Source organism: Caretta caretta, chromosome 12 (assembly GCF_965140235.1).
Source record: "Caretta caretta isolate rCarCar2 chromosome 12, rCarCar1.hap1, whole genome shotgun sequence".
NCBI classification, from domain to species: domain Eukaryota; kingdom Metazoa; phylum Chordata; order Testudines; family Cheloniidae; genus Caretta; species Caretta caretta.
This window is the reverse complement of record NC_134217.1, coordinates 3,132,692-3,156,504: the sequence shown is the minus strand read 5'-3', so window position 1 is coordinate 3,156,504 and position 23,813 is coordinate 3,132,692. Positions and strand designations below refer to the sequence as shown.

Genomic DNA, 23,813 nt, shown 5'->3' with positions numbered 1-23,813 from the left:
AAAGACCCATGTAGGGACAACTTCTCTGAGGGAATTGTCAAGGCAAAGCATAAAAGAAATGGAGCGACAAGATTCAAGGAAAGAGGAATGGCCCAAGTTTAGATCATCTAATTTTAATCAGTAGTTGTCTGATCTTGCTTTGTCCTTATAGCCTTTTTGATGGCACTCTAAAGAGCTCTTTCCATGGTCTGATCTAGCATTGGGCTGAATCCTGCTTACCTTCTCAAACAGTAAACCCCATTCACTAAATGTGTAGGTAAAAGGGGCGGGGTTTGACCCCTGACCCTACAAGCCCTTTATCATATTAGTCCTCACTTCACCTGACATGAAGTCAGTGGCTCAGTGGATCCCTGCATTGGAACTGAGGTTGGCACAGAGTTCATGAGGGGACAAAGCTGGCATGATATCATTTCTGTGTTCACCTATTCTGGATGAGTTCAACCCCAGTCTCAGGTTACAGCAGCCTGAAGACGACCCAAACTTATGCCCAGCTGCCAAAGGCACGTAGGGGCTACTGCATCAGCCAGGAATAGCTTGAGTTCAGTGGCACACAGGCCAGGCTTCCTTCTCTCTCAGATCATCCTTGACATTGCCCAAGGGCTAGTGCAGGGGTAGGTGTAGGGCCATTATGGTGTCTCAGTGCCATCTGGAGAAGCCCCTACGCCAGGCAAATTCCCCAAGGCTGCTAGATCTTACAGTAGGGTGGGATGAGTTGAGCCTAACAGGAATAGTCTCATAAGATATGGCTTGCATAGCAAGTTCCTACTGCACCAACCACCAGCATCACTCCACTAGTTAAGGACCTGCTTCCAGTTTAAACTCTGAGGAGACGGCTGTTTTGCTGGGGTTCTCCTTTACTGCAAGGTCTGTGGTAAGGGATGATGAGTATCCTCCCACTCCTTTCCTCTTGCCCACCCCTTCCTCATCCATTGATCCTGGATCCCATAGGAGGGGCTTCCTGAAGTCAGAAGACAAAATAAAATGTGGGATTACCTCTTTGTGGGAAAGGGGGGCAGGGAAACTGGCACTGTGGGGTCCCTCCCCACCCCTGATGTTGATCAGATGTTCTAGCCATGTGTTAAGTACTTACAGTAACAGCCTTTTCTTCTTCTCTGACAAGCTTAGGATTACGAGGGGCCACAACTTTGCTCTGGAATCCTTCAGGCATCTTGGAGGGCCCCAAGGATTGATGAACCTTGCTGGATGGCATCCTCACATAATTTCTTAGCTCATCTGAAATAAGCAATAGTGCAATTTTTAAAAGCCAAAAAACCCCTTGGAATTAAAAATCCTCAGCAACAACAGGTACTGGGCCCAATTTTCACTGCCCTGTATCTTAGGTACCTACTGCATGGGACAGAGTGTAGAACTCCACTGACTCAGGCACTGACTGGGCATTTTACACTCACTTCGCTCAACAGCAAATGATGACACAAGGCTGCAGAAACTGAAACCTGAGATACCCTGGGAGACCCATGGGAGAGTTCTAATTTACAGGGTTTTAATTTTTAAACCTCTACTGCTAGATTATCCTCTCACACTGGAACAAGACAGAATAACCCCCCTGAAGTCAATGGAGTTACACCAGCATAAAACATGTCATGCACACGGCCTCCCAAATCTCACTCCCTTCTTTACCATAAATGCTGTCTGCCCAGTCACTAATGTGGGTTTGTGCATCTTTAGGTGAATCAGAATGAGGGGCTTGTGGGAGTGGAGTATTTCTATAATCCCTGGTGTATTTTCTTTGGGAGTTTTGATCGAGTAAGGACTGCAGCGCTCGGGTGGGACTGAGTGTAATCCCAAGCCATGAGCACCAATTAAGACACAAAAGGGTGGCAGCAACCTCCACTGTGAGCCTCATTATTGGCAGCCAGTGGATCTAGAGAGCCATGGATTCATTGACCAAACCCTCATCCTGCCCCAGGAAACCCCTTCAATACTATCTCAGATACAGCCTCTGTGGAGCAGAGCATGCGGGAGACACAAACACACTGACGCTACTGCCAACCCTTGCCCCACGCAGGCCCAGCCATTTTGCTCACAGGGACAGGGGATTTGGGCAATAGCAATCCAGGGCAGATGGGATACGATGGCAGCAGATCTTCTGGATGGATATTCTTCTCCTGAATAATGACCCACTTACAAAGCATGGACGGAGAGCAGTGAAACCAGAGGAAACACGCTCAGAGCCAAACTGCACAATGGTATCAGTGAGATCCTCAGGAGGAGGGGAGAATAAGGAAAAGCTATTTGAGTTCACCTAAATAATACATTTTAAAAAAAAATACAGTGGGAGCTGGCATGCACCCAGCTCCCCCCATCAGTGAATGGGTCTGCTCTGCCACATCTGAAGGAAAACCTCACATCATTTCCTTGACACGTTAATGCCTTTTAAAACACTCATGTTCCTCTCACCTGGCTTCTGAGGAGGTAGGGCCTAGAACAAATACTCTATTTTTTACCATTTCAGGGAGTTGTTTATGGTTTTAATTGAGAGGAGGGTGAAGGGAGAGAAGGTCTGAGCTGGGTGTGGAAGCACAGTCCCCTTTGACTCCTTTCAAACAAGCGTTCAATTGTTACAGAACCTTGGAACCAGTCCAAACATTTTACATTATTCTGTCCCAAACATCCAGCTGATTGAAGGAGATCCCTGATACCTTAACAATGTACAATGCTCTCCACCAGATCCAAGGAACTGCACTCAGCCTCTTGAGTCTTGGACAGACCATTAGGTCTGGGATCTTATTACCACAGTAACATTAAGAGCACCAACCACCGGGTAAGACTCCATTCAAGCAGAGCAAACATAGTACCTACTACAACGAGATCACGATCTAAGAAGACAAGCAGCATGCAAAAGGTGGAGGGCAGGGAAACAACCAAAGAGTTTGGTAATAACAAAACCAAACACTCACTGGTCCTCTCCAGCGAGTCATTAGGCCAGTTTCTCTTCCTTTACTCATCAGTAAATGACCAGTTATGTTAGTCTCACAAATCAGGAGATTTAGTGTCAGCACCTTCTCAGATCTCCTAGAGACAAATGCTGCAGTGGCATAAATGAGGAGGTAAGTTACACACTGAGAGTCAGTGGTGTATTTTATACCAATTTGTCATTCAGCTGGTGTGTAAAACAAGAGTCACTTACATGCCATGAGGATGAAAGGGGAGTGCAGCAGGAAAAGCAACCAACAGAAGGATACAAAGATAAAGCGGCCCCTGCCATTCTTCCTTTGAGCCCAGGTCTCCGTTGTCTTGCTCCTTATGGCCCCAGTTAACTGCTACCAAGTCAGAACTTCCCGTCCACACTGGTGGGAGTGTTTTATATCCACTTGGCACAGGTTTAAAGTGACAAGATGCAAGGCAAAGGCAAGGCAACCATAATGCCGGCTTAATGAGCTAGACGGTAGCAGCTCTGCACCAGTCCCTCCCAGCCCCCATCTGCTCGCTATGCCCCTACTTATACATCCCAAAATGCCATTGGCCTTCTTGGCAACAAGGGCACACTGCTGACTCATATCCAGTTTCTCGTCCACTGTCACCCCTAAGTCCTTTTCCGCAGAACTGCTGCCTAGCCATTCGGTCCCTAGTCTGTAGCTGTGCATTGGGTTCTTCCGTCCTAAGTGCAGGACCCTGCACTTATCCTTATTGAACCTCATCAGATTTCTTTTGGCCCAATCCTCCAATTTGTCTAGGTCCCTCTGTATCCTATCCCTGCCCTCCAGCATATCTACCACTCCTCCCACTTTAGTATCATCCGCAAATTTGCTGAGAGTGCAATCCACACCATCCTCCAGATCATTTATGAAGATATTGAACAAAACCGGCCCCAGGACCGACCCCTGGGGCACTCCACTTGACACCGGCTGCCAACTAGACATGGAGCCATTGATCACTACCCGTTGAGCCCGACAATCTAGCCAACTTTCTACCCACCTTATAGTGCATTCATCCAGCCCATACTTCTTTAACTTGCTGACAAGAATACTGTGGGAGACTGTGTCAAAAGCTTTGCTAAAGTCAAGAATCAATACATCCACTGCTTTCCCTTCATCCACAGAACCAGTAATCTCATCATAGAAGGCGATTAGATTAGTCAGGCATGACCTTCCCTTGGTGAATCCTTGCTGACTGTTCCTGATCACTTTCCTCTCATGCAAGTGCTTCAGGATTGATTCTTTGAGGACCTGCTCCATGATTTTTCTGGGGACTGAGGTGAGGCTGACTGGCCTGTAGTTCCCAGGATCCTCCTTCTTCCCTTTTTTAAAGATTGGCACTACATTAGCCTTTTTCCAGTCATCTGGGACTTCCCCCGTTCGCCACGAGTTTTCAAAGATAATGGCCAATGGCTCTCCAATCACAGCCGCCAATTCCTTTAGCACTCTCAGATGCAACTCGTCCGGCCCCATGGACTTGTGCACGTCCAGCTTTTCTAAATAGTCCCTAACCACCTCTTTCTCCACAGAGGGCTGGCCATCTACCTCCCATGTTGTGATGCCCAGCGCAGCTGTCTGGGAGCTGAACTTGTTAGTGAAGACAGAGGCAAAAAAAGCATTGAGTACATTAGCTTTTTCCACATCCTCTGTCACTAGGTTGCCTCCCTCATTCAGTAAGGGGCCCACACTTTCCTTGGCTTTCTTCTTGTTCCCAACCTACCTGAAGAAACCCTTCTTGTTACTCTTAACATCTCTCGCTAGCTGCAGCTCCAGGTGCAATTTGACCCTCCTGATTTCATTCCTACATGCCCGAGCAATATTTTTATACTCTTCCCTGGTCATATGTCCAATCTTCCACTTCTTGTAAGCTTCTTTTTTATGTTTAAGATCCGCTAGGATTTCACCGTTAAGCCAAGTTGGTTGCCTGCCATATTTACTATTCTTTCAACTCATCGGGATGGTTTGTCCCTGTAACCTCAACAGGGATTCCTTGAAATACAGCCAGCTCTCCTGGACTCCTTTCCCCTTCATGTTAGTCTCCCAGCGGATCCTACCCATCCGTTCCCTGAGGGAGTCGAAGTCTGCTTTCCTGAAGTCCAGGGTCCGTATCCTGCTGCTTACCTTTCTTCCCTGTGTCAGGATCCTGAACTCAACCAACTCATGGTCACTGCCTCCCAGATTCCCATCCACTTTTGCTTCCCCCACTAATTCTTCCCGGTTTGTGAGCAGCAGGTCAAGAAAAGCTCCCCCCCTAGTTGGCTCCTCTAGCACTTGCACGAGGAAATTGTCCCCTACACTTTCCAAAAACTTCCTGGATTGTCTATGGTGGAGCTACCATAGTGATGGGAATGGGAGAGCTTTCGTGCTACCACAGTCTTTCCAATCAATTATATACTGGGCCACCGAGCCCTCCGCCCCTTGGGAGGAGCTATACCTACTGCCTTAGAAGCTGCTCTAGCCACCAAGTGCTCTGCAAAGCAGCTCTGTTCCCTTTCTCCTCTCTGGAGATTCTCAATGCCCAGCCAAGCTACCTGCATTCGGTGTTAGGGAATGGGTTTGCCTCTACTTGATTTTCCACTGATTGTTAGACACATAGGGTGAAATCCTAGCTTCATACTGAAAACTCCCATTGACTTCAATTGATTTCAACTGCAGGGTTAGACTTGGCTTTCAGTTTTGCCCGTATAGACCCAGTATAAAGCAGCCCACTAGTCCTCTTTCTTTCCTGTTAGTGGTTGCTCCTGGAGTTACAATAGATTCACACTGGTGTATTCAGAATCAGGCTGGCCCATACTGAAATGCAGAGCTCCAGATACAGGGTATACACAGACACAAGTACACTTAGCCCTGGTCTACAATAGGAGTTTAGGTCGAATTTAGCAACGTTAAATCGATGTAAACCTGCACCCGTCCACACGATGAAGCCCTTTTTTTCGACTTAAAGGGCTCTTAAAATCGATTTCCTTAATCCACCTCTGACAAGTGGATTAGCGCTTAAATCGGCCTTGCTGGGTCTAATTTGGGGTACTGTGGACGCAATTAGACGGTATTGGCCTCTGGGAGCTATCCCAGAGTGCTCTATTGTGACCGCTCTGGACAGCACTCTCAACTTAGATGCACTGACCAGGTAGACAGGAAAAGGCCCGCGAACTTTTGAATTTCGATTTCCTGTTTGCATGGTCACCCGCAGCTTGCCATGCTGGCCAGAGTTCATCAGCAGAGGTGACCATGCAGAGCTCATCAGTATGGATGATACTCATGGATGATGATGGATGATCATCATCCATGATGGAGTCCCAGAATCGCAAAAGAGCTCCAGCACAGACCGAACGGGAGGTACGGGATCTGATCGCTGTATGGGGAGAGGAATCCGTGCTATCAGAACTCCGTTCCAGTTTTCGAAATGCCAAAACATTTGTCAAAATCTCCCAGGGCATGAAGGACAGAGGCCATAACAGGGACCCGAAGCAATGCCGCTTGAAACTTAAGGAGCTGAGACAAGCCTACCAGAAAACCAGAGAGGCAAACGGCTGCTCCGGGTCAGAGCCCCAAACATGCCGCTTCTATGATGAGCTGCATGCCATTTTAGGGGTTCAGCCACCATGACCCCAGCTGTGTTGTTTGACTCCTTCAATGGAGATGGAGGCAACACAGAAGCAGGTTTTGGGGACGAGGAAGATGATGATGATGAAGTTGTAGATAGCTCACAGCAAGCAAGCGGAGAAACCAGTTTTCCCAACAGCCAGGAACTGTTTCTCACCCTGGACCTGGAGGCAGTCCCCCCCCAGACCCACCCAAGGCTGCCTCCCAGACCCGCCAGGCGGAGAAGGGACCTCTGGTGAGTGTACCTTTTAAAATACTATACATGGTTTAAAAGCAAGCATGTTTAATGATTAATTTGCCCTGGGATTTGCAGCTCTCCTGGATGTACTCCCAAAGCCTTTGCAAAAGGTTTCTGGGGAGGGCAGCCTTATTCCACCCACCATGGTAGCACACTTTACCACACCAGGCCAGTAGCACGTACTCGGGAATCATTGTAGAACAAAGCATTGCAGTGTATGTTTGCTGGCATTCAAACAACATCCGTTCTTTATCTCTCTGTGTTATCCTCAGGAGAGTGATATCATTCATGGTCACCTGGTTGAAATAGGGTGCTTTTCTTAAGGGGACATGCAGAGGTGCCCGTTCCTGCTGGGCTGTTTGCCTGTGGCTGAACAGAAATGTTCCCCGCTGTTAGCCGGGGGGGGGGGGGGGGGGAGTGAGGGGCTAGCCACGTGGTGGAGGGAGGCAAAATGCGACCTTGAAAGGAAAGCACATGTGCTGTGTATGTAATGTTAACAGCAAGGTTTACCGTGAAAGAGTGTAGCCATTGTTCTAGAAAATGTGTCTTTTTAAATACCACTGCCTCTTTTTTTTTCTCCACCAGCTGCATGTGTTTCAATGATCACAGGATCTTCTCCTTCCCAGAGGCTAGTGAAGATTAGAAGGCGAAAAAAACGCACTCGTGATGAAATGTCCTCTGAGCTCATGATGTCCTCCCACACTGACATAGCACAGACAACTGCATGGAGGCAGACAATGTCAGAGTGCAGGAAAGCACAATATGACAGGGAGGAGAGGTGGCGGGCTGAAGAGAGTAAGTGGCGGGCTGAAGAGAGGGCTGAAGCTCAAATGTGGTGGCAGCATGATGAGAGGAGGCAGGATTCAATGCTGAGGCTGCTGGGGGATCAAACCAATATGCTCCAGCATATGGTTGAGCTGCAGGAAAGGCAGCAGGAGCACAGACCACCGCTACAGCCCCTGTGTAACCAACCGCCCTCCTCCCCAAGTTCCATAGCCTCCTCACCCAGACGCCCAAGAACGTGGTGGGGGGGCCTCCGGCCACTCGGCCACTCCACCCCAGAGGATTGCCCAAGCAACAGAAGGCTGGCATTCAATAAGTTTTAAACTTTTAAAGTGCTGTATGGCCTTGTCCTTCCCTCCTCCACCACCCCTCCTGGTGCTTCTCTCCTCCACCACCCCTCCCGGGCTACCTTGGTAGTTATCCCCCTATTTGTGTGATGAATGAATAAAGAATGCATGAATGTGAAGCACCAATGACTTTATTCCCTCTGACAGCGGTGATCAAAGGGAGGAGGGGAGGGTGGTTAGCTTACAGGGAAGCAGAGTGAACCAAGGGGCGGTGGGTTTCATCATGGAGAAGCAAACAGAACTTTCACACCGTAGCCTGTCCAGTCATGAAACTGGTTTTCAAAGCTTCTCTGATGAGCACCGTGCCCTCCTGTGCTCTTCTAACCACCCTGGTGTCTGGCTGTGTGAAACCAGCAGCCAGGCGATTTGCCTCAACCTCCCACCCCGCCAAAAGCGTCTCCCCCTTACTCTCACAGATATTATGGAGCGCACAGCAAGCAATAATAACAGTGGGAATATTGGTTTTGCTGAGGTCTAACCGAGTCAATAAACTGCGCCAGCGTGCTCTTAAACGTCCAAATGCACATTCTACCACTATTCTGCACTTGCTCAGCCTGTAGTTGAACAGCTCCTGACTACTGTCCAGGCTGCCTGTGTACGGCTTCATGAGCCATGGCATTAAGGGGTAGGCTGGGTCACCAAGGATACATATAGGCATTTCAACGTCCCCAACAGTTATTTTCTGGTCTGGGAATAAAGTCCCTTCTTGCAGCTTTTGAAACAGACGAGAGTTCCTGAAGATGCGAGTGTCATGTACCTTTCCCGGCCATCCCACGTTGATGTTGGTGAAACGTCCCTTGTGATCCACCAGTGCTTGCAGCACTATTGAAAAGTACCCCTTGCGGTTTATGTACTCGCTGGCTTGGTGCTCCGGTGCCAAGATATGGATATGGGTTCCGTCTATGGCCCCACCACAGTTAGGGAATCCCATTGCAGCAAAGCCATCCACTATGACCTGCACATTTCCCAGAGTCACTACCCTTGATAGCAGCAGCTGAGTGATTGCGTTGGCTACTTGCATCACAGCAGCCCTCACAGTAGATTTGCCCACTCCAAATTGATTCCCGACTGACCGGTAGCTGTCTGGCATTGCAAGCTTCCACAGGGCTATCGCCACTCGCTTCTCAACTGTGAGGGCTGCTCTCATCTTGGTATTCTTGCATCTCAGGGCAGGGGAAAGCAAGTCACAAAATTCCATAAAAGTGCCCTTACGCATGCGAAAGTTTCGCAACCCCTGGGAATCATCCCAGACCTGCAACACTATGCGGTCCCACCAGTCTGTGTTTGTTTCCCGACCCCAGAATCGGCGTTCCACCGCATGAACCTGGCCCATTAGCACCATGATGCCCACATTGCCAGGGCCCCTGCTTTGAGAGAAGTCTGTGTCCATGTCCTCATCACTGACGTTACCACGCTGACGTCGCCTACTCACCCGTATCGCTTTGCCAGGTTCCTGTGCTGCATATACTGCTGGATAATGCGCGTGGTGTTTAATGTGCTCCTAATTGCCAAAGTGATCTGAGCGGGCTCCATGCTTGCCGTGGTATGGCGTCTGCACAGAAAAAAGGCATGGAACGATTGTCTGCCGTTGCCCTGATGGAGGGAGGTGCAACTGACGACATGACTTACAGGGTTGGCTTACAGGGAATTAAAATCAACAAAGGGGGTGGCTTTGCGAGAAACTGAATGGCCTCCTCAAGGATAGAACTCAAAACTGGGTTTGGCAGGCCATTGATTTCACAGAGGGAAGGAGGAGAAAATGAATACAAAACAAATCTGGTCTATTTCTTGTTTTGAGCCACTTCATCTATCTTTATACATCTTGCTGCCAGCAGACTGTGCAGTACGACCGCTAGCCGTCATCATCTCCTGGGTGCTCGGCAGAAGACGGTGCAGTATGACGACTAGCCATCATCTTCTGCTGGCTGGAGGTTAAAAGACAGTGCACTGCCGGTAGGACTGAATCGCCACGAGACGAAACTTAAAAGGGAAATGACCTGGCTGAGTCACTCCCATGTTTGCCCAGGCGCCCGATTAAAAGAGCACCCAGGACTATGTCGATGACGGCTACCAGTCATACTGCACTGTCTGCTGCCAAAAGGCAATTAACTGCTGCTGTGTAGCAATGCAGTACCACGTCTGCCAGCACCCAGGAGACATACGGTGTTGGTTAGCAGAGCGGGCTCCATGCTTGCCGTGGTATGGCGTCTGCACAGGTAACTCAAGAAAAAAGGTGCAAAATGATTGTCTGCCCTTGCTTTCACGGAGGGAGGGAGGGAACGGGGGCCTGACGATATGTACCCAGAACCACCCGCGACAATGTTTTAGCCCTATCAGGCACTGGGATTTCTACCCAGAATTCAGATGGGCGGCGGAGACTGCGGGAACTGTGGGATAGCCACCCACGGTGCAACGCTCCGGAAGTCGACGGTCACCTCGGTACACACACACACACTCCGCCGACTACATGCACTTAGAGCACTTGTGTGGGGACACACACAATCAACTGTATAAAACCGCTTTCTACAAAACCGACTTCTATAAATTCGACCTAATTTCGTAGTGTAGACATACCCTTAATCCTGCCTTGGCACACGGGGTGGACTAGATGGCTTCTTGAGCTCCCCTCCAGCCCTACACTTCTATGATTCTAAATTGTGTGCACTGCACACAGGAGCACTGGGCCAAATTCATCCCTGGTGTAACACCACTAATTAAATGGAGTTACACCAGGGTTGAATCTGAGCCCGTTTCCAGTCACTGCAGCTTTAAACTCCACCATTCTGAATCCCACTCGAGGAAGCCTTTCCTCTATTCCCCTTCTCTCCGTGTGTTTTTGCATTCTGAGCTCACCAAAGTGTGGAACACAGTCCCACATGACATTCTGATCAGGAAGCTGGAGAAATACAGGTTTGGCAGACCTACCATTAAGTGGATACTGTGACAGGGTCAGGCCAGATGGCTACAAGAGGGTAGTCCTACTGGGATCCGGGAAGTGCTAAAGGATCCCCCCCCAGCCTAAGAGGGGAATCCACAGGACCTGGACACCAAATAAATGTGGGGGACAACAAATGAAATAACAGGGACAGGAGTGTGGTCAAAGGGTCAAACGAAGGGAACCGGATGGGGACACCGAGCAGAGAACCCCAGACAGCACCCACTGCTCCTCAAAGGCGTCAAGGGACTCAGTGGATGCTGCACAGGGGAACTCTACCCAGATACATGAACGGATGGAGGATAGTAAATAGACCCCACAGTCACAGGAGACTCCATCAGCCAACCTCCTCACCCTGGTTTTATAGATGGCCATTTTAGCCAGGACCAGGAGGGGGTTGACCAGGACGTCCCGTGACTTTGTGGGGCCGCGGGTAGGGAGTGCATAGACAAGGAGGTGAGGGGAAAAGTGCAACCAAAAACGTAACAAAATATTGGTGAGGAGCCGGAATAGGGGCTGCAGCCTGGCACACTCCAGATATATATGTGCCAGGGTTTCCCTCACGCTGCAAAAGGGGCAGGTGTCTGGGATAGGGGTAAACCGTGCCAAGAATACGCCCATGCTTACGGCTCCATGAAGGAGCTGCCAACTGATATCCCCGGCGGGCCTCGGAACCAAGGTGGAATATAGGCTGCCCACCAGAGCTCCTCACCCTCCAGAAGTAGCAGGAGGTCCCACCATTTTGTATCAGGGTGGGATGTGAGGGTGACGGCGTGAAGGGTGTGGAGCACGAGCATGTATAGATGTTTCCTTGGCGCGGTCTGGAAGCAGACCGGCTGCAGCTCGTGCAGCCGGGTCATGGTGAAGGTGTGGGGGGGTTGGTTGGGTCCATGGGGCAGGGGCCCAGTGAAAAGTTCCAGTGGGCCTGGGGTGGGCGGGGCATGCCCTCGTGCAGGACCCGGTTGAGGTAAACCCAAGCAGCGGGCGGCAAAGCGGCCCTCACCTCCTGAAGTACGCGCCGGGGAGTACAAGGTCTGGAGAGCCTCATGCGCTGAGCGAGCATCAGGGGATCCAGCCAGTCTCCCCAGTCGTAGTCCAGGAGGTCTCCGACTCGTGACTTCTGCCAGGACTTCTGGCACACCGAGGGGGACTCCGCCACCTGCACTCAGAGCTGGGGGTTGTGTAGCAGGGGCTCCACGAGGAGATCTGCCCCCATGGTGGCTGCTCTGGACCTGGTCGTTGAAAGCAGTTTCCAGGTCCGTAGGAGGTCCTGGTAGAAGACCGGCAGCCCAGAGAAGCCTCACAGAAGACCTCTCAGATGGAGACAAAGGAGCTGCCGGTCGTATCGGAGCTCTCAGAAGTGGCACAGGAAGGCGTGCACCAATATGCTCTACGCCGGACTATCTGCACCATAAAGGAGCCTCTGCAGGGCCTGGAGGCGGAAGACATGGACCTGAGTGTGTACATACTTCAGGCCCTGCCCTCCCTCCTCCAGGGCTAGATGGAGAACCCCTGCAGAGACCCAGTGCAGTCCTGACCAGAAGAATTCCAGAATCGATGTCCGGAGGTTGGCCAGGAAACCCGGGGCTGGGACCAGGGTGTTGAGCCGGTACCAGAGCATGGACAGGACTAGTTGATTAAGCACCACTGCTCTCCCTCGAAGGGAGAGGCACTGGAGTAGTCCTGTCCATTTCTGGAGCCGCTCTATCACCCTGACCTCTAAATCATGCCAGTTATCCGGCAGAGAGGGATACGTGGCAGAAAGATAAATGCCGAGATAAAGCAGCGGACCCGCGCTCCACCGGATGGCCTGAAGCGCGGATGTGGGGGAGCTCACCTGTCAGCCATCCCTGACCACCAGGCCAGAGCTCTTGACCCAGTTGATCCGGGCAGGGGAGGCTGCTGAATAGATGGCCTGACAAGCCTCCACCCGTGCCAAGTCTCCCGGGTCCTGGACCACGAGGAGGACATCATCGGCATCCGCCAACAGGACCAGCCGCAGCTCCGGCAGCACCAACCCCGTCAACCTCCTACAGAGGAGACAGAGGAAGGCCTCGATCACCAGAGCATACAGCTGGCCTGAAAGGGGGCACCTCTGCCATACTCCTCGCCCGAAGCTGACTGGTTCGGTCAGGGTTCAGTTGAGCCTGACCAGACACTCTGTGAAGGTGTACAGCGCCTGGAGAAAACCCACAAACTGGGGTCCGAAGCCAAACGTTCACAGAGTGCTCAGGAGATACCCGTGGTCCACCCTGTAGAATGCCTTCTCCTGATCCAAGGACAGGAGGGCGAACGACAGACCATCCCTACACCCGAGTTCCAAAAGGCCCCGGACCAGGTACAGGTTGTATCATAGAATCTCAGGGTTGGAAGGGACCTCAGGAGGTCATCTAGTTCAACCCCCTGCTCAAAGCAGGACAAATCCCCAATTTTTGCCCCAGATCCCTAAATGGCCCCCTCAAGGATTGAACTCACAACCCTGGGTTTAGCAGGCCAATGCTCAAACCACTGAGCTATCCATCCCCCAAAGGGTCAAGGGTGGTGCGGCCTGGGATGGTGTAGGTCTGGTCTGGGTGGACCACGTCCGCCAGCACGGACCCTAGCCTCAGCGAGATGGCTTTTGCCACCACTTTGTAGTCCGTGCTGAGGAGCGAGACAGGATGCCAATTTCGTAAATCGCGGAGGTCCCCCTTCTTCGGCAATAAGGCAAGCATGGCTTGCCTGCACGAAAGAGGCAGGACCCCGCTCTGCAAAGACTCGGCCCAGACGGTGACTAGGTCTGGGCCGAGGACGTCCCAGAACACGTGGTAGAACTCCACGGTCAGCCCGTCCATGCCCAGAGATTTATTGGTGGGCATGCGACGGAGGGCTTCCAAGAACTCGTCCATAGTGAGAGGCAGCTTTAGACGGTTTCGGTCGCCCGTGCTGACCATAGGGAGCTCCTCCCAGAGCACTCTGCAAGAATTAGGATCTGTCAAATCCAGGGAGAAAAGGCTAGCGTAGAAGGCCCTGGCCCTCCTGCACATCTCCACCAGATCCGTGAGGGGGGTGCCGTCCTCTTCTAGAAGGCAGATGACATGCTTCTTGGCCCACCTCCTTTTCTCCAGGGTGTAGAAGAAGCGGGAGCCGCGATCCATCTCCCGAAGGAGAAGAATGTGGGATAGAACAAAGGTGCCCTGGGCCTGATGATCTTCGAGGGCCTGGAGCTTCTCCTGCTTCTCCCGGCACGCTCCACAGAGGGGTGGATCCTCGGAGCTGGTGGCCAGACGCCTCTTCAGCTCTAAGACCTCAGGTTCCAACTGCTCTATCGCCGCATCCAGCGCCCCGGGTGTAGTCATGGCAGAAGAGCTGGGCGTGCACCTTCTCCAGGTCCCATCACTGCCACGCCGAGGGAAAGGCACACCGCTGCCTTCGCCAGGCCAGCCAGAACTCCCGGAAGGATGTCACAAAGCCCACATCCTCCAACAAGCTGTTGTTGAAATGCCAATAGGTCGGCCCCGGCCTCTCCACATAGAGAGAGGCCGTCACAGTGGATAGATGATGATCAGAAAAAGGGGCCAGCTGGATGCTGGAGGAGTGGGCCCGTGAAAGGTGGAAACGTGATAGATGCGGTCCAACTGGGAGTGGCGCGATCGATGGGCTTCCACCCGGACAAAGGTGAACGTCGAAATGTCATCCGGGTGGTGGTCGTGCCAGATGTCCACCAGGGAGTGGTGTTCCACTATCTCCCGGAGGATGTCCACGGCGGCCAGGCACTGTTCAGGCCCCGAGCGGTCCCACTCCTCGAGGGTGGTGTTAAAGTCCCTGCCCAGGACCAGGCACTGGTGAGGATCCAACGTGCCGAGGAAGGTGGACGCCTGCTGATAGAATTGCAGCCGCTCTGGGCCTGATGTGGGGGAATAGATGTTAACAAGATTAACCACAAGCCCCTCCATACGGACCCGGAGGTGCAGCAGGCAGCCCGGCACAGCCTCGGCGACCCCCAGCACCTCAGGCCGTAGGTCGGGGGAGAACAGGGTCACCACTCCTGCCATACAAACTGTGAGATGGCTAAAATAGACCCTGTCCACCCAGTCCAGCTGCCAGCTGTCTTCGACAGCTGGATCTGTATGGGTCTCCTGCAGGAAAACCACAGAGTACCCGCCTCCCGAAGGAAGGAGAGTACCTTAGACCTGCGGAGACCCATCCTACAGCCCCGGGTGTTCAACGTTGCGATGATGATAGGTGCCATGAGGAGGGCTGGCGGGGATCCTCGCCGGCAGGGACGCTTGCAGCCCCCATTGGGCCGCGCAGCAAACCGTAACCTACCCCTTAAGTGAGCAGTGAGTCATGGAAGCCGCGGACCTGCTGGTAGGCTGTGGCAGCCTGCTTCCCAGTCCTTTTAGCCTCCCGCATAAGGGCCCTTGCGGCCCAGAGGATTTGATGAAAGTCCCCCCATCACTGGAGAGCAAGCTGTACCTTGTTGCGGGAGCCGCAGATGTCTTCAAGAAACTCCTGCAGCTCCTCTCGCAGCACATTGGGGGGTGGAGTTACCGGCTTCTGGTCATCCCCTGGCGGGGCTCCTGACACAACTCCGTGGGGCAAGGTGCGAACCCCCAACAGGGCGCCTGATGGGCCGGCGCCATGCGGCCAGCCTCGAACCCCAGCTTAGTAGGGGGCAGCGGAGGGCAGATAGCAACCCCTAGTGGGTCGGGACAGGGAAACATAAAGGCCGCTCCCTGGGGGTCATCTGCTGGAAAGGGGAAGGAGACAGCCCCAGGGGAGGCAATAACATCACGTGAGGTGGAGGGGATAGGGATAGGGTCAGCATCAGGGGCAGAGCCAGGGGCAGGGCCAGGGGCAGGGGCAGAGGTGAGATTCTGGGCTCCAGAAGCCAAGCAGCTGGGTGGTGGCACTTCCCAGTAAAGCTCAAGGGTTCGGGGGTTGGGGAGGGGGCTCTCAGCAATGCCAGGCACAGGCTTTATGGTGGGTTTGGCAGCTACAGCATCAGGAGGTGGACTATCTTCTGTAGGGCCCCCGCCCGGGAAGGAGGTTGATTGCTCCACACCAACGAGGGGTGCCCCTGGTGGCTCGGGTCCCGGCCGCGTGGCACTGGCTGTCGCCTGAACAGGCTCGGTCGCCGTCAGTGGGGTGCCTTCTGTGGCCGGGTTGATGGAGGAGTCCAGGGGCTCTTCGAAGGCGGGAGCAGAAGCAATGGTAAACGGGAGGGATCATGGGGAAAGCGGGGCTGGAGTGAGGTCGCCCAGATCGAGGCCCACTGGCAGAGGATCGTCCTCCCCATGGGTGATCGGGGTCAGACCCAGGACCTTGATCTCCTCACATATGGAGGGGAGATTGCCTTCACCACCCTGGGGTTCTCCCTGCTGGGACCCGAAGCAACGGTCACCTCAGGGCTCACAGGGGTTTCAGATGGTACCAGGGCAGGAGGGGCTCCCTTGGGGCTTCGGAGGGGATGGACTCCCGTGGAGGGGAGATACTACCTTCTGCTGCTGCCATGTCTTCCCCAGCCGGCACTGGTGGATGGAACACACCCGTGGGCAAAGCGGAAGGCTTGGCATCGGTGCCCCCCTTCCTGGTCTTCCGGGGGGCCTCCGCATCGGATGGAAGGAGCAGAGCTCGAACCTTCCGCTTGCCCCACTTCCCCTGTAGTAGGGCCCAGCCCTCCAAGGCATCATCTGGGGGCTGGCTAGCAGGGGTCAGGTCACGGGGCAGGGGCGATGGCTCAGGGACTCAAGGGGATAACAGTGGGACAGCACAAGGGAGGGAAGATTTGCCCTGGGGCAAGCCCTCTCCCATGCCCGGCAGTGTCCCTGCTGCACCCTCCTCCACAGGCCCCGCCAGATTGCAAGCAGCCAAGGTGGGGCTCTCCTGCTCGTCTGGGCATACTGGGGGAGGTACCCCTTGGGCCTGAGCGGGAGCAGTGGTGGGCTGGGAAGGAGGGGGGTGGCTTCGGGCACAGGGCAGCCAGGGGTGCCGGCGATGACGCAGAGGGAAAAGGGGGAGCCAGACAAGCAAACTGAATCTTCTAAGGGGGGTTGGGGCAAAGGGGAGGGGCAGAAGGCTGCAAGGAGCAAATGAGGCAGGTAGCAAGGGGCAAAGCTGTGGGGAGTCAGTCCAAGGGGGCGGGGAACATGCTCCCACGTGCGCTTGCACAAAGTCAGTGTGGGCTGACTGCTGCTTCTGGCCCAAATGGTGGAAATGAGTGTGGCAAGCCAAGCAAGCAGCTGAGTCCAGAGGCAGGAGCTGAGGCAGCTGGTATACAGCCAGTGTGGGTGGTGGTGGGGACAGATGGATCGAGGGCAGGCTCCACGCCACACCCCCCATGTCCCCACAAACACAGTCAAGACCCCCACCACAAGAGCACAGTTTGAAAGTTACTTGGTCTGAAAGGCCCCCTCCACGGTGGTCTGCAAAGTCTCTAGGTGCTCCCCCACTGGTAGATGGTCCCCTTCTTCTCCTCCTCGGGGCTTCAGCAGCTCCAGGCAGCAGACTCCGCAGCAGCAGCTCCAGGAATTCCAGATGGTGGTCCGGACAGGCAGAAAGGACCCCTCTCAGGTGGTGGTGGTGGTATCTGCAGCAGTAACGGTGGGACTGGGGTCCCTCAGCCCTCCCCCCCAAGGGGCTGCAGTTGGAGCAGTAGCAGCACCCGAGGGTGGGGGGGTCCAGCAGCCGGCCAGCAACCAGGTAGCAGAGAAAGGGGCGGGGTGTGGCCCAGCCAGGGGAGCGGCTGGAGCAGCAGCAACAGGGAGAGCCCAGGGCCTAGCAGCCGTAGTGCCAGCAGGAGCAGGTGCAGCAACCCTCTCCCTCCTTCCTCCCTCCAGGCCAGAGGGCTACAGGAGAGTGGTTGAAGGTGGATACATTAGTTCCAAGTTAAGCAGGTCCCTTTTCCCTGGGTAAGATAACAGGGACTATTCCAGAACACTCAGGAACTTTCTCAAACTAATGAAGGCAGGCAGGCTAATTAGGACACTTGTAGCCACTTGGGAAGCTGCTAGAATGAATTAAGGCTAATCAGGAAACCTGGTTTAAAAAGACTGTCACTCCAGTTAGTGAGGTGCGTGTAAGGAGCTGGGAGTGAGAGGACGTGCTGCTGGAGGACTGAGGAGTACAAGCGTTAACAGACATCAGGAGGAAGGTCCTGTGGTGAGGACAAAGAAGGTGTTAGGACAAGGCCATGGGGAAATAGCCCAGGGAGTTGTAGCTGTCACACAGCTGTTCCAGAAGGCACTCTAGAGAGCTGCAGTCCACAGGGCCCTGGGTTGGAACCCGCGGTAGAGTGCGGGCCTGGGTTCCCCCCAAACCTCCCAACTCCTGACCCAACACAGGAGCTTCCACCAGAGGGTCTCTGAGCTGGTCCCCTACCCACATGGTGGATCAGCAGAAACTGCGGGGATTGTTCTCTTTTTTCCCCATGTTGGCCAGTGATGAGGTTATCTGAGTGAACGGCAGATTTGAGCCATGAAAGTGGCCAAACTGAGGGCTACTGTAAATCTCTGAGGTGAGCAAAATCCACCAATAAGCGCAGGACCCACCAAGGTAGAGGAGGAACTTTGTCACAATACAGAATTGGTTAAACAAGGCAAACAGTGAGTTTAATTAATGGAATGATGTCAGATTGGAGGGCGGTCTCGAGTGGGGTTCCACAGGGATCTGTTCTGGGTTTGGTGTTGTTTAACATCTTTATTAATGACCTGAATGTAGGAATAGAGAGCATACTGATCAAATATGCAGCTCACACAAAGCTGGGGGGGATTTTGGAGGATAAAGCTAAAATTCAGAGGGATCTTGATAAATTGGAGAACTGGGCTATAGACAACAAAATGAAATTCAACAAAGACAAATATAAGGTGCTCCATGGAGGAAAGAAAAACCAAATGCACAAATACAGAATGGGAGATAACTGGCTAAAATCTGGGAGTTGTGGTGAATCAGAACCTCAACATGAGTCAGTAAGGTGATGCTGTGGCAAAAAAAGCAAATGCAATTTTGGCTGCATTAACAGACGCATAGCATACAAGTCATGGGAGATGATACTTGGTGAGGGTTAGGCCTCATCTGGAGTACTGTGTCCAGTTTTGATAGGTATAGAAAGGATGTGGAGAAACTTGAAAGAACCAAGAGGTGAGCGACAAAGATGCTCAAAGGGATGGAATTCAAGTCCTATGAGCAAAGACTGAAGGAACTGCATGTGTTTAGTTTGGAAAAGAAGGGACATGATAGCAGTCTTCAAATACTTGAAAGGCTACCATAAGAAAGATGGAGAAAAGTTATTCTCTCTTGCCACAGAGAGCAGGACAAGACGCGATGAGTTCAATCTACAGCACAGCAGTTTTAGATTAAATCTCAGGAAAAACTTCCTATCTGTAAGAACAGTAGGGCAATGGAACAGATGCCTAGGGAGGTTTTGGAAGCTCCTTTACTGGAGGTTTTCAAAGAAGGTTGGATAGCCATCTGTCTTGGATGGTTTAGACACAACAAATCCTGCATCTTGGCAGGGGGTTAGACTTGATGACCCTTGGGTCCCTTCCAACCCTATGATTCTAAGTCAGGGCTAGCCTTACCATGAGGTGAACTGAGGCGGCCGCCTCAGGTGCCAGACTGGGAGGGGGGAGAGGGTGCGCCACGAGGACCCAGAGTGTAGAAAATGGTGTCTGCTGCTGGTGCATCTGTATTTGCTCTGCTCGAGACGCACAGAGATGGGGGAGTGCTGTGCTGGAGGAAGGAGGGCACAAGAGACAGAACAGGCAGGCAGGAGAAAAGGGGAGCAGGAATAACATAAAGCAGCAGGAGCTGCAGGGAGAGAGAGGAGGAGGAGCCTCTTATGTACCTCTCTAGCCCCCCAGGAGCCTGGACTGATTAACCCCAGCTTCTCAGGGAGCTTCCTGTGTCCTGCTGCTTCCCTGAACCCACTTGAGGAGAACAGGCCGTCAACTGAAGTAGTAGGAGCCAGTTAGGCCCTAAGACGCTGATCTCTTCCCTCACTCAGGCCCTGCTACCAGCCTGCTTATTTCTCCCCTTCAACTGAGTGTTGAGAGCCACTCTAGCTGGCACAGAACAGCAGCCATGAGTGAAAGAAGAAAACGCCCCTCTGGGGCAGCATTCAGAAAAAGAAAGAAAGCAAAGGAAGCTTTTCTATCTAAGCAGGAAGGAACTCTCCTGAGATACATGGACACAAATGTTCACGGTGAGCCTTCCGGCCCCAGTGAGGATGTGAGTGGTGAGGAGATGCCTGATCTTCCAGTCAGTCAGAGTGCAGATGACCTGGCAGCTGCTGCAGCATCCATATCTCCATCTCAAGTGGATGTAACCATGCACAGCCCTGAAGAAAAGTGTAGATCAGAGAAGAGTGTGGTGGAGGCGGTATGAAACTGCAGAAAAACCTGAGTGTCTCTGGATTAAGTTTAGAAGTGTGAGCAACAAGAGTGATGTAGTGGTGGGAGTCTGCTATAGACCACCGGACCAGGGGAATGAGGTGGATGAGGCTTTCTTCCGGCAATTCGCAGAAGCTACTAGATCGCATGCCCTGATTCTCATGGGTGACTTTAATCTTCCTGATATCTGCTGGGATAGCAATACAGCAGTGCACAGACAATCCAGGAAGTTTTTGGAAAATGTAGGGGACAATTTCCTGGTGCAAGTGCTAGACGAGCCAACTGGGGGGGAGCTTTTCTTGACCTGCTGCTCACAAACCGGGAAGAATTAGTGGGGGAAGCAAAAGTGGATGGGAATCTGGGAGGCAGTGACCATGAGTTGGTTGAGTTCAGGATCCTGACACAGGGAAGAAAGATAAGCAGCAGAATACGGACCCTGGACTTCAGGAAAGCAGACTTCGACTCCCTCAGGGAACAGATGGGTAGGATCCCCTGGGGGACTAACATGAAGGGGAAAGGAGTCCAGGAGAGCTGGCTGTATTTCAAGGAATCCCTGTTGAGGTTACAGGGACAAAACATCCCGATGAGTCGAAAGAATAGTAAATATGGCAGGCGACCAGCTTGGCTTAACGGTGAAATCCTAGCGGATCTAAAACATAAAAAAGAAGCTTACAAGAAGTGGAAGGTGGGACATATGACCAGGGAAGAGTATAAAAATATTGCTCAGGCATGTAGGAATGAAATCAGGAGAGCCAAATTGCACCTGGAGCTGCAGCTAGCAAGAGATGTCAAGAGTAACAAGAAGGGTTTCTTCAGGTATATTGGCAACAAGAAGAAAGCCAAGGAAAGTGTGGGCCCCTTACTGAATGAGGGAGGCAACCTAGTGACAGAGGATGTGGAAAAAGCTAATGAACTCAATGCTTTTTTTGCCTCTGTCTTCACTAACAAGGTCAGCTCCCAGACAGCTGCACTGGGCATCACAACATGGGGAGTTGATGGCCAGCCCTCTGTGGAGAAAGAGGTGGTTAGGGACTATTTAGAAAAGCTGGACGTGCACAAGTCCATGGGGCCGGACGAGTTGCATCCGAGAGTGCTAAAGGAATTGGCGGCTGTGATTGCAGAGTCATTGGCCATTATCTTTGAAAACTCGTGGCGAACGGGGGAAGTCCCGGATGACTGGAAAAAGGCTAATGTAGTGCCAATCTTTAAAAAAGGGAAGAAGGAGGATCCTGGGAACTACAGGCCAGTCAGCCTCACCTCAGTCCCCGGAAAAATCATGCAGCAGGTCCTCAAAGAATCAATCCTGAAGCACTTACATGAGCAGTGGATGTATTCTTTCTTGACTTTAGCAAAGCTTTTGACACGGTCTCCCACAGTATACTTGTCAGCAAGTTAAAGAAGTATGGGCTGGATGAATGTACTATAAGGTGGGTAGAAAGTTGGCTAGATTGTCAGGCTCAACGGGTAGTGATCAATGGCTCCATGTCTAGTTGGCAGCTGGTGTCAAGTGGAGTGCCCCAGGGGTCGGTCCTGGGGCCGGTTTTGTTCAATATCTTCATTAATGATCTGGAGGACGGTGTGGATTGCACCCTCAGAAATTTGCAGATGATACTAAACTAGGAGGAGTGGTAGATATGCTGGAGGGTAGGGATAGGATACAGAGGGACCTAGACAAATTGGAGGATTGGGCCAAAAGAAATCTGATGAGGTTCAATAACGATAAGTGCAGGGTCCTGCACTTAGGACGGAAGAACCCAATGCACAGCTACAGACTAGGGACCGAATGGCTAGGCAGCAGTTCTGCGGAAAAGGACCTGGGGGTGACAGTGGACGAGAAACTGGATATGAGTCAGCAGTGTGCCCTTGTTGCCAAGAAGGCCAATGGCATTTTGGGATGTATAAGTAGGGGCATAGCGAGCAGATCGAGGGACGTGATCATTCCCCTCTATTCGACACTGGTGAGGCCTCATCTGGAGTTCTGTGTCCAGTTTTGGGCCCCACACTACAAGAAGGATGTGGATAAATTGGAGAGAGTCCAGCGAAGGGCAACAAAAATTATTAGGGGTCTGGAACACATAACTTATGAGGAGAGGCTGAGTGAACTGGGATTGTTTAGTCTGCAGAAGAGAAGAATGAGGGGAGATTTGATAGCTGTTTTCAACTACCTGAGAGGTGGTTCCAGAGAGGATGGTTCTAGACTATTCTTAGTGGTAGAAGAGGACAGGACAAGGAGTAATGGTCTCAAGTTGCAGTGGGGGAGGTTTAGGTTGGATATTAGGAAAACCTTTTTCACTAGGAGGGTGGTGAAACACTGGAATGCGTTACCTAGGGAGGTGGTAGAATCTCCTTCCCTAGAAGTTTTTAAGGTCAGGCTTGACAAAGCCCTGGATGGGATGATTTAATTGGGGATTGGTCCTGCTTTGAGCAGGGGTTGGACTAGATGACCTCCAGAGGTCCCTTCCAACTCTGATATTCTATGATTCTATGAACACCATAAATGTATACGTTGTGTCTGTCGGAGGAAATCTGAGATGTTTAGATTGTGGCAGATCTGAAGTCAGCACGATATTACTCTGTTATTCTGGACGGCACACCTGACATCAGCCATACGGAACAAATGACTTTAATGGTGCGTTTTGTAACAACAACAGAACCTAGTGAAAATGTCCCTGCAACGGGGACTGTCAGAGCATTTTCTAGAATTTATTGACACTGATGATACTACAGGAGCGGGTATGACAAATGTGCTTCTTAAAAAACTGCAAGATACGGGAATTGCGATCGCTGACATGAGAAGTCAGGGCTACGATAATGGTGCCAACATGAGAGGAAAGAACAGGAGTGCAGACACAGATCCGAGAGTTAAACCCTCGAGCTTTTTTTGTCCCATGCAGTTCTCATTCATTGAACTTGATGATCAGTGATGCAGCATCAGCTTCCAGTGAGGCTGCTGAATTTTTTAATGTAATTCAAAGCATCTATGTATTTTTCTCTGCATCAACTCATCGATGGCAAATTTTGAAGCAACATCTGGGAACATCCTCTCTGACACTGAAACCACTGAGTGCCACACAATGGGAAAGTCGAGTGGAGGCGATAAAGCCTATCAAACATCAAATTGGGAAGATAGATGATGCCATAATTGCCATTATGGAGGATAATGCTATGACAGGAACTGTTCGTGGGAGAACAGTGGCAGAGGGAAATGGAATCACCAGAAACATACATAACTTCACATTTCTGTGTGGCTTAGTGTTGTGGCATGACATACTGTTTGAAATAAATGTTGTAAGCAAGAGACTCCAAGGTGTTGACCTTGATATATCTGGAGCAATGGAACAACTGGATAAAGCAAAGTCATACCTACAGTCTTACCGGTCAGATGGGGGATTTCAAAACGTTCTGAAGAGTGCACAGAAGTTGGCAGAGGAACTTCACACTGAAGCTATTTTCCCACCCATTCAAGAATACAAGAGTCATCGAAGAAGAAGACATTTTGATTACAAGGCACGGGATAATCCCATAAGAGACCCCAAACAACAATTCAATATTGAATTCTTTAACCAGGTGCTAGATTGTGCAATACAGTCAGCTGAAGAA

The 23,813-nt window shown here is 51.8% G+C and overlaps 1 protein-coding gene across 11 annotated transcripts in view; it reads right to left on the bottom strand.

The window, feature by feature from the left end:
• The window catches only part of HYDIN (HYDIN axonemal central pair apparatus protein), a 451,680-nt gene that overhangs the window by 409,650 nt on the left and 18,217 nt on the right, over positions 1 to 23,813 (bottom strand). For all 11 annotated transcript variants that reach the window (XR_012664515.1, XR_012664516.1, XM_048816820.2 and 8 more), the window contains one exon: positions 1,091 to 1,233. Coding sequence is in view for 9 of the 11 variants with exons in the window: in XM_048816820.2 (XP_048672777.2) it covers positions 1,091 to 1,210 (120 nt within the window). In the remaining 2 variants the exon portion in view is untranslated. The remainder of the gene's footprint in view (positions 1 to 1,090; positions 1,234 to 23,813) is intronic.